This window comes from Rhineura floridana, chromosome 2 (assembly GCF_030035675.1).
Source record: "Rhineura floridana isolate rRhiFlo1 chromosome 2, rRhiFlo1.hap2, whole genome shotgun sequence".
Lineage (NCBI taxonomy): Eukaryota > Metazoa > Chordata > Lepidosauria > Squamata > Rhineuridae > Rhineura > Rhineura floridana.
In genome coordinates this window covers 82,726,580-82,739,635 of record NC_084481.1, presented here as the reverse complement: position 1 = coordinate 82,739,635, position 13,056 = coordinate 82,726,580, and the positions used below count along the sequence as shown (strand labels likewise).

Sequence of the window (13,056 nt, the reverse complement as noted above, 5' to 3'; positions counted from 1 at the left end):
CTCCCAGGCATTTTAACAGCATTTGAATAACATGTGTTTTTAACTTGCTTATCTGTTTTTATGGGTTTTAATGGTTTAAATTTGTATACTTGTTTTTAATGTTTTTAATTGTTGTAAACCGCCCAGAGAGCTTCGGCTTTGGGGCGGTATATAATAATAATAATAATAATAATAATAATAATAATAATAATAATAATAATAATAATAATAATAATAATAATAATAACCTAGTACTTGATTTTCCAGAGTAAACATACCCAGAGTAAACCCCATTGAATTCCATAGGACTTACTTTTGAGTAAACATGGTTAGGATTGTGCTGCAAATTGATGGGATTTTTAAGTGAACATAGGAAAGAATTGTGTTGTTTTTCTTTCTCTGCCTCTCCAATCCTATTTTTAAAGCAATTAGGCAGGGCTTACTTAGTTATCACTGTTTTTATTATGTTGGAAACTAATACTGATCTTATTTTTTTAATATTCTGCAATGATCAACTGGTTTTGACAATAAACTATTATATGAGGTGTATGTATTTTTACATCTCCAATGTGTGTGTGTATACACGAATCTTTCCAACAACGCTGTGAAGTAGGGTTGCAGTCTGGAAACCAAGGCAGCTCATAATAAGAAATAAATCCCTTTAAAATCCAATAACCATAAAAACAAGTATAAGCAGTTGCAAAACAGCGTAAAGTGGCATGATTCTGAATTTTGGGTTGGGTGAATGAAGTTGCTTATAACTTGAGGTTGCAGTTCTGTCCCTATTTGAGTACGCCCCACTGAATACATTGGAACTTGCTTCAGAATGAGTGTAGGATTGTAGGATTGCACTATAAATATCTTTACAGGTTGTGTAAATAATAAATATATTTGATAGTCATGCTTATACAAATATTTCTTCATTTATCATATTTTAAATTTTTGGTTAGGAATCCTGACTGATTGTGAGATGCTTAGTTTTCTGCCTTACTCATAGGAATCTTGTTGTGGTTGGTATGGTATTGCATTTAAGAAATCATCACTGTCTTTTGTTCTTCTTTTTCAATTTGCATTTCATTTACCTTTATCCTCACTCCCTTTCATCCTAGAAGCAACAACAGTGGTTCCATGTGCTCCGCTCAACCTCCTTAAACCCACTGATGATTCACCTTGTTGTTTGTTTCTTGTCCAATAGCGGTAAAAGAGAATTCACATACTGGGCAGCATGGCTGCAATTGTTGTTGTTCCTAAGCTACTGCCTATGAAGGTAGACCAAATCATGTGTGCTTTCTCTCTGTCAGTTATATTCACTGGAATTGGGTTGGCTGATAAAGTCAGTTTATAGCAGCCCACAGGGGAGACAGAAAAGGGTAGAGAATCTTCTTACTCATTACTCAGACCTCTTTCTGAAGTGAAGTGTCAAATCTGTAAAGAAATTTGGATGTTAAAAGGTAGGGGCAGGGCACTTCAGGCAGGGGGTTTCCAACCCTACTTGGATATGGATACCTTTGCAGAGGATCCCTTGTCAAGCTTTACCAACAACACAATCTAAACCATATTGTTGCGTGCCTCCCGCAGTCTCCGAGCGGTGAGATTTCTGGAGGTCCCTGCTCTCCTCCAGGGTTTGGTTTCCTTTGGGAAGAAGGTCAGCGGAGACTGCGGTGTCTTTATGAAATATGGTTTATTTATTTACACACATTCCAGCCTGAGCTTAGGATGGAGAGGTTCAATGCATCAGCAGTCCAATATCCAGCTTTTTCATCTGGGTTGCAGGAGGCATCCCAAAGGCCATTGTGCAGAGAGCCAGTCTCTCTGCCTGCCTTCCAGTTCCCAGCAATTCTCTAGCCACACTAAAACTACAAGCACAACCCCTGCTAGCTGCCAGGAGTGGGGGGGAAGCTCTCCTGCAGAGTTTAAATGACAAAAGGGGTCTTCCTGGCCCATTCTCCGTTGCTGGGCAACTGATAGAGCCCATTATCTTACCTGGCCACTCCTTTGTTAATCAAATAGATTCATCTGGCTAGCAGAGCCAGCCCCCAGGGCATAGAATTCCAAATCAGAGGCTGGAAAGGGGACCCACAGGAATCATCCATCTCAACCCCCATGCTCATAACACTATCTACTGAGACGTAAGTTCTACTGAGTTCTATGGGGTTTAGTCCCTTAGTAAGTGTGTTTAGAATTGCAGCTCTTCGAGGGCATCCATTTTTATTCCTGAGTGCTCCCATCTAATCTCCACAACACTAGGCTCCTTTCTTCCTACAGTGGCCTTCTGGTGACTGGCTTGGCCTGGCCTGAGGGCACTTGAACCCTTCCATCACTTGGACGTGCCCCATGATATCACTCGGGCCCGCCCCCAAAATCTCAGGGTTTGGGATGCTTCTGACCTGGCAACCCTTCCACACTACTTAGGAAGTGGGCCTTTAGTGTAGTGGCACCTACCCTTTGGAATTCCCTCTCCTTAAATATTAGACAGGCACCATCTCTGTTATCTTTTCGGCCCCTACTGAAGACCTTCCTCTTTCAATAAACCTCTTAAGTAGAGATGTTTTGTTTTAATATGTTTTTAAATATGTTTTATTTTAATATCTGTTTTTATGATGTTTTATAGTGTTTTAGTGTTGTTGTTTGCCGCCCTGGGCTCCTACTGGGAAAAAGGGTGGGATATAAATTTAGTATATTATTATTATTATTATAACAATAATGCTGGAGCCTACTGGGGCTGAAACTGGTCACATTCCTTCTTTACTGTTCTCATTTGTTAATGTTATAGTTGGGGGTGTTGGCCAGGAGCATACTTGGTTACAAATGCTGATTTTATTATCTTTATTTTAAATATATATTAGCCTTTTGTACCACAAACTGGGGCTTATTCCTAAGGAACTGTGTGGCATCAGAACAGCTGAAACAAACATTTTATCCCTGTAGTCATCATGGTGCTATGATTTAAGTAAGTTTAAAATGTTAAATTATATGTACTCGGAGAATTTATTTTTTATCAGGGTAGGCAAACTTGCTTGTTTCTTGTACAGTACAGTGAAATGGGGGTACTGTGGCCAGAAGTATTCCTTTGCCACCTCCCCTCCCCCAAATTAAATCTGCTTATGGAATCTTTTATATGACCTTTTGGATCTTTCTGAACCACGTGTCATATCTCAAATGCTAATACTATACGTTGTTTGACATCTGGGAATACATGATACTGTGTTTTTAAAACATTGTATTTTATAACCAGTGGTGTAGTCGTCTGGGGACTTGGGGACTTAGACCTTTTACTTTTTTGGGTCCAGGGTACCAGCAGGGTCCCTCTGTCTCCAGCATCCTATAAGATAATGAGAGGGGAGCATATTAGCCACAGAGAAAAGTCTTCTAACTTCCTTCCTTGTCCTTTCCTGCTGATTGGAGCCAATTAGAGTGAAAGGAGGTGAGTCAGCCACTGAGAATACTCTTCTCAGTAGTTAACACTCTCTCTTTTCATGCTTGTTGGTTCCTAGGGACATCTGTTGTTGTGGGAGAAGGCATTAACAAGGATCTCATTCTCAACCCAGCAGGGAAAAAAAGAATGAGAAGGGGTGTGGCTGTGACTATCATAAGGGCCCTGCACTTCTGAATTTGCCACCACACTACTGTTTATACAGTAACTCCCAATTTACTATGGGGCAGTCCAAAAGCACTGCGCTGTTACCAGTAAGAAGAATATTTTCTTTTGGCATCCATTCTACCCCATTTACAGGATTCAAGATGGATTAGTATGTCAAAACAGCATGTGTCAAATACCTGTTGAACCCAGTCAAAACAGAATCTATATTAAAATGGAACAACATGAGTTGCTCAGATTGCTCCCACGGCAAAAACAGTTGTCACAGCTAGTTTATTTTCCCTATCTTTAAATATTTATAAATACACCTAATTCTGCTTCCTGGAAAAAAGCCTCCGTAGTTTCTCAGTAAGCTCTGTGTATTTATTAACATATAGATGAGGAAGAATGTTTTGCGCCTAGAAATGCTCCCGCTGACGTCAGTTTGAGGAGCCCACTGAGATATGTTAAAATATCTGCTTTGTGCTACCTTTGCTCTTTAGGGAGCCCTTGGTCACCATAGAACTTGTTACAGCAGGTCTGAATTAAGGTGGGGAACAATTAGAAAAGAATTACCAGGAGTGAATGACTAGATAGTTCCTGAAGCACTGTGTCTGGATTTTGCTTGTGAACAGGAATCTGTCTTTTTTTTTAAGGGATGGTTTTGCTTCCCACACTTGTTGAGATGAATTTTCCAAACGTGTTCTGTTGCTGTTTTGTTGCTTGAGGCACTGTGCACAGACGCATGGCTGTTATTTATTATTTCTCTAATTTGTATCCTTAAGAGGCTCGCTACTTCAACTGTAACAATACCCCAGCCCAACAGTGCTTTCTTTAAGGCAGGGATGGATGGGATATGAGTCAATGATTTGTTCCAATTTATCACACCACCAAAATCATATAGTTAATCTAAAATGGCTCCACAGGTCAGTTTGGATAAGCAGGTTGATTCCCTCCCCTCAGAGGAATATTTGCAAGTCTAAGGTGAATGCAGCTGAAGTGAATGAGCCTCTGCTCTGAGCTTTCTTGGCCTCAGACGGGCTCCTTGGGTTACCTCTGCACTAACACACCAAGTCAGATCCGTATAGAATTGCTTTAGCAAACATTCAAATTGAAACCGAGGGACATTGCACTGGCAGAGCATCCAAGCCCTATTTCTACACACTATCACTAAACCCTAAGTAAGCAAGTGTAAATATGATGTCTGGGAACCTGGAAGGGTTAGTTATAGACTACAGCAGACTTTTGCAATATGATATCTCTCACATCTGTCTTCCACTTGTTCATCATTGTAGGGTCAACTCTTTAAAGTGCGGGGCGGCGGCTTTTTTTCTACCATGTGCTATTTACCTACTAAAAAGAATCCAATCAAGGTCCACACTTCTCCAGAGTGCACTTAAATTGAAGGGAGTCCTATAGAATTATTTCTCAGTTGCACAGGATTCGAGTACAAAACAGCTATTATTATTATTTTTGGCTTTACGCTCTCAAAGGCCTAAGGGCGTTTTTGGTACATGCTGTCACATTTGTGATCCTTTATGCCTGAAATAAGATTATTTATTTAGACAGACAGGCAGACTCCAGATCACAGACATCACACACAAGTAGATATGTTGGACTATCAGAAAAGCTCCATACGAGCATAGTAGAATAATGCCTCCATAAGTGCCAACTAAAAAATTGTGAAGTAGTGCACAGTCGGAGATCTTCTTGCACCTGGCATATTGCTTCCAACACATCAGATTAATCCTATGCAGATTTCCCTGGGAGTATGCCCCACTGAACACGGACTCTTACTTAGAAGTAAACGAGTGAAATTAAGTGCATGACGGGTACAAACTGCAGAATAGGGTTTCTATTATAGCTGCTCCCCTCTTTTTTCTCAACATCCAGCCTGAAGGAACGTACTGGTGAACTTGCACACTACTTTGTAAAGTTAGTTCGAACAGAAGCATTGCTTTCTTACTCCAGACCATGTAATATTTGCAAATTACCTATTCTTGCATTATTTTTACTCCAAATCCAAACAGGAAACTCTATCCTCCCCAGCTCATATGTTTTGCAGGCAGATTTGTGATTCTTAATCCACATTCATTATTTGTGAGTTCAGAACTATGGACACCGTAATTATACTGGGTTTATGCAAAGTGAGACAGGGTCACAGTCTCATTTACCTGTTCGTATACATTCTGTTTAGCTAAAGGCTCTCTCTTTCTGAATTTGGGTGGGTTTCTCAGTTCCTGCTAGGAAATGAATTACTTTCAGCGGGATGTTATGACACCAAAATAATAATGGCACCAATTCACCCTTATCATATAAGGCTAGGCAATCAGCTGCATCTGTTTTGATTGTACAGTAAGGCCCCACTCATACAGCGGGTTACGTTCCGGACCCCTGCCAAAAACCAAAAACTGCTGTAAAGCGGAACTCATTGAATAGAATGGTGCATGATGCCCGAAAACCACCGTAAAAGCAGAACAAGCACCGTATGAGTGGGGCTTTAGTCTAATTGCATCTAATTGAGACCGCTGTAGCGAAGCGCTGTAAAGCGGGGCTCTACTGTGTAGAGGTAAAGCAGTGGCAGGCAATTCAAAACTGGCTGGGCTGTAACAGAGTGAATAGGTCTGTTAAATTGTGTTTTAAATTGTTTTTTAAAAGATGTATTTTAAATTGTATTTGTTTTTAGTTACTGTAAACCGCCCAGAGAGCTTCGGCTATGGGGCGTTATACAAGTATAATAAATAAATAAATAAATAGGTCTATTGCCATGAGTCAGATGAAACAAGTTGCAGGCCAGATCTGTCCCATGGTTCATAGGTTCCCTACTGCTTCTTTAAAGCAAGGACCAAGAAAGTGACTTTGACCTTATGGGAAAAAATGGTTTCTGGCCCAACTAGGATCTTCTCAGAAGATAGCAGGCTTTCTGAGACAACAGACAGTGCTTAATGGAAAGATGAAGTGGCTTCTCAATCATTTTGTGATAATGGGGGAGCCTCAATAGTGGTTTCCTTAAGAACAAATAACATGTAAAACATTTATGGTTTAGGCAGAGAGATGTACACAACTTGTGTACAATGGGATTATATATTATGCCACAGGGGACTGTTCCACTTAAATTTAAAATTCCACTAAAATTAAATTAACACTTTCACTTTATTTGCACATAAAACAGTTAGCCAAATTTGCATTGACTTTTGCTGGCTGGAGACCCAAAATACATATGTTGTACAATGAAAATTTGAGTGGAATTCTGCATTAGGGAGATTTCTATAGATCAAAAACTGACATGTCAGTACTAAACCTAAGTAAAGCAAGCCTGGCCCAGCTCTCTGGCTGATAGCAGAAAGCTATTTTCATCCATTAAGTGATGTCGCTTACAGGAGCAGTGTGTCCCAAGATAAAATGGTAGCAGAGACTACAAAGATTTGGAGAAAAGCAGAATCATGTTTATACTGATGATAGTCTTGTATGGTGAACTCCACTGACACTCGGGTACCTTTAATCAGATACTGAAAAGGGAGTTAAAAATGGAAATCCTATTATCTAGCAAACTGCATATTACAAAGTGGCAGTTCATAATCTAGTTCAATGGTAGTAAGTGGCAGAGGGCATTAGCATGACAATGAGCAGCCTTTTGGTGAGACAGCTGTATAATTCACCAGCTATTTAACATAGGCCAGGGGGTTCATTTCTTTAGAAGAAATGCATTATACAGGACACCTTTGTGAACATCTTTTTGTGACAAAAGGATGTTATAATGAAGACAATTATGAAGAGTTGAGTATAGAGCACTGCACTGCAATAACAACTCATAAAACAAGGAAGTTCAGACTGTGCAGTCCTGCATAGGGTATGGCACAAGGTATGGGGATAGAGGGAGCCTAGAGTACAAAGTGAGGTGCATTTATTTGCAATATACCTCAAGACCCAGGCAGCTCTTGAAAGGTTTTATGTCCTAGAAGCAGACAAACTCTATGCTCTTCAAAGCTGTTCCCAAGCCACCCTTGGAACACATTGCTGCACTGTTTTTAATGAGCATAGCTGATTCACTCTGTGCCCAGAATATGAAGTGGTGGAGAGTAAGTCCATTATATAGAAGAAAGCCTGGAATGAAGTTTGATTCAGTTCCACTTAAAGGTGGTAACTAAGCTACGGGTTTACAGGAGATAAAAGCTATCCCCTCACGACAGGCGTATAATTTAGATAGAATCCTAAATGGTACTGGTACATTAACCATGCACTGCCAGTATCATGTCACTGCCACACCTTTATGGCATTTACTGTGGTGATGTCCCAACATAACAAAGGTTCTGCATCAAATCTTAAACTTAGTCTTGTCTTAGTCCATTAACAAGGGACTTGGATACTTGTCACAATTCACTTTCCTTTAAAATATATCTTTCTACCATCATTCTTTTCATTTTTCAGCAACTCTATGCATCATACAAAAGAATGTTGCTAGAACTCACTTTATCCAAACCTCCCTCCAGAAGCTTATTCTCTAAACCCTTTAAAGATTCTAGATGTCCAGATTCAGCAGTGATAGGAGACACTTTGTAGCTTATATTCACTGAGCGAGGGTAAGTCTCACAGACATTTCAAGTAAAAGGCATGATGATGTGTGTGGCTTGGCACAGGAAGTAGATGGAATATGCTAGGGAAACCTTCATCTAGAATTTTCTTTTAGAAGTAGCTAAGTGGTAACCAGGCTAGAGTGGCACAAATCAGAGCGAGTGCAGGTAATAAGAGTAATATCCAACTTACTCATACTCAGAGCAGACCTCCTGAAATCAATAACTAAAATTACTTAAGTTCATTGATTTCAATGTGTCTGCTCTGAACATAACAAACACTGAGGAAAGCAACAACGATGCATGGAACCTAGCCACAAAATTTAGTAAAGAAGTCTTTGAGAAAGGGACATAGCTTATTTATTTATAAAAATATTTGTATACTGCTATTTCGTTAAAAACATCAAAGTGGTTTACAACACATTAAAAACCATCACTACAGAATACAGAACATAAAAGTACAATAAAATCAAAAGTCAACTGTTGCGAAAGAAGCATCCTCTTAATTGCCTACATAAGCCTGGAGGAATAGAAAGGTTTTCAGCAGGCACTTAAAAGTTAAAACAGAAGGTGCCTGCTGAATCTGTTGGTAGAGCATTCCAGAGAACTGGGCCAATGACACTGAAGGCTTGATTTCATGTTGATGTTAAATGAGCCTCACCAACTCAGGGGACAATCAGAGCCACTCCTGCAAATGATCTCGGTGATAGAGCTGAGGATATAAGCGTTCAGGCAGTCTCTAAGATACCCTGGACCTAAGTTGTTCAGGACTTTGTTAATTAATACAAGGACCATGAAGCTGGTTCAGTTCAGCTTAGGATGTGGACAATGCCTGGTACTTCAACCTGGCCAGCCAAATCAAAATTATTGTATTTTTGTTCTGATTGAGAACAAAATCTGATTGAGTATGACTTCTGGTCATACTACAACCCATAATCTATGTGTGTAATTCAGAAGGTATTCACAGTCAGGAGCTTATCAGGTTTCACTCCATAAGTTACTTGAACTATTTAATCCTGTTTCAGTCAGTGCTCCTAGTTCACTACAACAACAAAAATTAACATTTTTCACCACATCTAAAAAAAAGAAAAAGGAAAACCATGTGTGCAGATGGGCTATTCAAAAGACCTACAGCATCACCCCAAACCCATTCTGCTTTAAGTCAGGGATGGAGAACCTGAGGGCCGGGGCCAAATGTGGGCCTCCAAGGCTCTTGGCATCCTCAGCAGGCCACACCCCTCACTGGCCCTGTTTTGCACCTGAGTGTTTTTGCCTGGCTGGAATGGGCCCTTGAACTCCAACGATGGCTTTTGCTTTTCTATATAAAGGGTAGACAGGGGTGAGTGTAGCAGCTAGCCCACGATACAAAGGCAAATTTTACATTTGCCTGTGGCCCCACCCACCACTGCTGTGGCTCTTGGAAGGTTGCCTAGAAGAGAATGCAGCCTTCAAGCTGAAAAAGGTTTTCCATCACTGCTGTAAGTCACCAGGAGACTGAAGGTTCTTGCGCTGCTGTTCCCTGTACCATCCCGTACCTCTATTCTCCACCATATACATACACAAAGCTACACTGCACTTCATTCCTTCTTTATCATCAACATCCAATCCTGACTCCCACAATATTAAATTCAGAATCCTACTTCAAAAAAAATTCAACTGAGCTTTAACAATATTTAAAATGATAATTTTATCAGAATTTAGACTTTCTATGGTTACAGAGTTCAACACCTGTAAAGTAGGAGCTGGCTAACAGCTATATAATTTTTGTATACAAGTACAAACCCATTTTATTAAAAAGTCTTCTAAAAAATTAAATTAAACATTTGGATAGCATTGGAGGAACTGCTTGCTAGAGCCTCTTGGAATATGTTCTTCTCTCCTGTGATGTCCATACATAAAAGTTAAGCTAATTTCCCCCCCACAATTATGCTTTGCTCCCCCCAATGAACAAAGTTCCAACTTCAGCACTCAGATCTTCTGAGGCAGCATCTTCATCTAAGAAGTCTTCTTCAAGCTTCTTCCACCATGGCCACTGCATGTACTTCAACATGAAGTTGTGGCATTGCTTGGCTTTTGCTACCACAGGAACTGATCTACTCATAAAGACATTCAGATCTTTCATGCTGGATTCTTTTAAACTTGGAGCACCTACGGCAAAAGGAGCAAAAACCAGAGTAAAATAAAACAAAAGAATCACAATGACTTTTTTCTTAGAATGCAAGGCTAATAATCTTGGGCCTACATTTCTTCCCTCTTTCATTCTTTTGAGTCCATTCATATTCTGTATCTTTAGATCCGGTGGTTTTGGTCCTCTGGTTTTTACAATACTATTCTTCTGTTTATGGTATAGTGAATCCATGTTTCTAGGCATTGTAACTAAAAAACAAGTCTTTAACACACAGGGAAGGTACATGCCACATATAGCTCATGATTGGAAAGGGAAATAAAAAAGAATAACTTCAACATACTGCAACTGCATTTTGATTTGTTGAAGATTTCTGTAAAGTTTCCCAAAACATCTTTACACAAATACTCTCAACATTAAGTAGAAGTAGTTAAGATGACACACTGTACATTTTAAACAATAAGTTATTGTTATGTGCCTTCAAAGTGATTACGACCTATGGCGACCCTATGAATCAGCGACCTCCAATAGAATCTGCTATAAACCATCCTGTTCAGATCTTGTAAGTTCAGGTCTGTGGCTTCCTTTATGGAATCAATCCATCTCTTCTTTGGGCTTCCTCTTTTTCTACTCCCTGCTGTTTTTCATAGCATTATTGTCTTTTCTAGTGAATCATGTCTTATCATTATGTGTCCAAAGTATGATAACCTCCGTTTCATCATTTTAGCTGCTAATGATAATTCTGGTTTAATTTGTTCTAACATCCAATTATTTGTCTTTTTCACGGTCCATGGTATCTGCAAGGCTCTCCTCCAACACCACATTTCAAATGAGTCTATTTTTCTCTTATCCACTTTTTTCACTGTCCAACTTTCACATCCGTACAGAGATTGGGAATACCATGGTCTGAATGATCCTGACTTTAGCATTCAGTGATACATCTTTGCATTTGAGGACCTTTTCTAGTTCTCTCAGCTGCCCTCCCCAGTCCTAGCCCTCTACTGATTTCTTGACTACTGTCTCCATTTTGGTTAATGAGTGTGCCAAGGTATTGATAATCCTTGACAAGTTCAATGTCCTCATTGTCAGCTTTAATGTTACATAAATTTTCTGTTGTCATGACTTGACATTCAGCTGTAGTCCTGCTTTTGTACTTTCCTCTTTAACTTTCATCAGTATTCGTTTTAAATTAGCATTCCAGGATCTCGGTCATCCCAGCACTTTCTGGGATTGGATAATGCTGACACTCAAGTGAAATGACATGGGCAACAATTCTACATATAGTTACCAGAAAAGTAAATCCTATTAGGACTTACTTCCATGTTAAGACTACACTGATGGTCATTGTGAACAGAAAAACAAAATTTAAAGAGGAGCATGACCAAAATAGCCATGGAATCAACAAGATGCATGGTTCACAATTCACAGTCAAAGATAATCTCTGGAGTGCTGTAGTATCAACTATTAGCATGAATAACGTCTGACAGTCATCTTCATCGACATTACATTAAAACTAGCATGGGAGGAAAATCAGAAAAAACAATAATAATGAGGTGGACACATACTCATTAGCTGCTCCACATCTGTGTGGACTTGGGCTAGCAAAGCCTCTCTGTGCTGCTCTGCTTTGTGATCCTGGCTTCTTTTCAACAAATACTGGGCCAGCTTTTGCTGAGCTTGATGATGAAGTTTCCTGCTCATTTCTTCTGACATCTCGGAAGCCTGTAGAAAAATGATTGTGCCTGTCACTGTTAGCCATTATCAGCTTCAAACCTTTGTTGATGTCTACAGCACAACATTTGCATTCCTTGGGTACTTGTAAATCTAATAACGGTGCTTCTTCCTGTGCTTTCTCCCTGAAGCCATTGATCCATCACTGAATAAATTTAGTTTCCTAATTAGAATTCAGGAAGAAGAAAATTCATATTACATTAATGGAGGAAAAATAAATGCCCCAAGCAACCCCCCCCAATATCTTATGTTTCATAGACCAAATAAAGAGGGATATATTCCAAGTTTATATAAGCCACAGATATTTATGCATTTCTGACCTGTTCTATTAGGCAAAGAGCATAGAACTCTAATAAAGGCTACATATGGATTAAAACTTTTTTGAGAGGTGATATTGTAGAACCATCATTGCCTCCAGTACTTGTCATTATTTTCTCTGCCATCATGGCATCTTGTTAAACCAGTTTTGCAGGCTTAAAAAAAATTTCTGGAAAAAGGCTAACAGCAAAACTGGCACTGCTGCAACAGATGTATACACACATCTTTTGGGCACCTGTTGGAAACAGTGCCTGGATACTATAGCTGTTGACCAGTAGGCAAACCCTCAAAATGATGCTGAAAGAAAAATATTTATAAGTGTTGCTAATCCTTGTGAAACAGAAACATGCCTGATGCACTTCTGTTGATGAAAATCTTCCTAAAGGGCACATAATTAAGATTGTTCTATCTCTCGTACCATGGAAATGAAGTAGACCCACTACTTTATTAGCTTGTGTGGGATTAAAAAAACCCAGTTGCAATTAGAAGTTAACAGATTTTCCCCTCCCCAATGAGTTATCTCAGTTATTAAACTGACAATACTAAACTGAGGCTAATGCCAAGGTAGCACTTAGGGGGAAACCACTCCTGTTGCTATACAGCCGTGGTTTTCAAACTGTTTACCCACCCAAGTAGTCCAAGTTACTTGGAAGCTTGAGACATTCTTCAATGAAATGGGTCAGTAATGAAATAAAAGCTTCCCTAAGAGGCAGCTTGAGCAATCTTCACATTACCTGTCTTCCTCCGCCATGTGC

General features: G+C 39.6%; 1 protein-coding gene across 6 annotated transcripts in view; it reads right to left on the bottom strand.

Moving 5' to 3' along the window:
• Positions 1-8,470: 8,470 nt before the first annotated feature.
• Positions 8,471-13,056, bottom strand: part of IQCB1 (IQ motif containing B1) — a 33,513-nt gene continuing 28,927 nt past the window's right edge. For all 6 annotated transcript variants that reach the window (XM_061609124.1, XM_061609125.1, XM_061609120.1 and 3 more), the window contains 2 exons: positions 11,818-11,974; positions 8,471-10,275 (listed from right to left, as the gene is read on the bottom strand). In XM_061609124.1, coding sequence (XP_061465108.1) covers positions 10,052-10,275; positions 11,818-11,974 — 381 coding nt within the window. In that variant the 3' untranslated portion in view covers positions 8,471-10,051. The remainder of the gene's footprint in view (positions 10,276-11,817; positions 11,975-13,056) is intronic.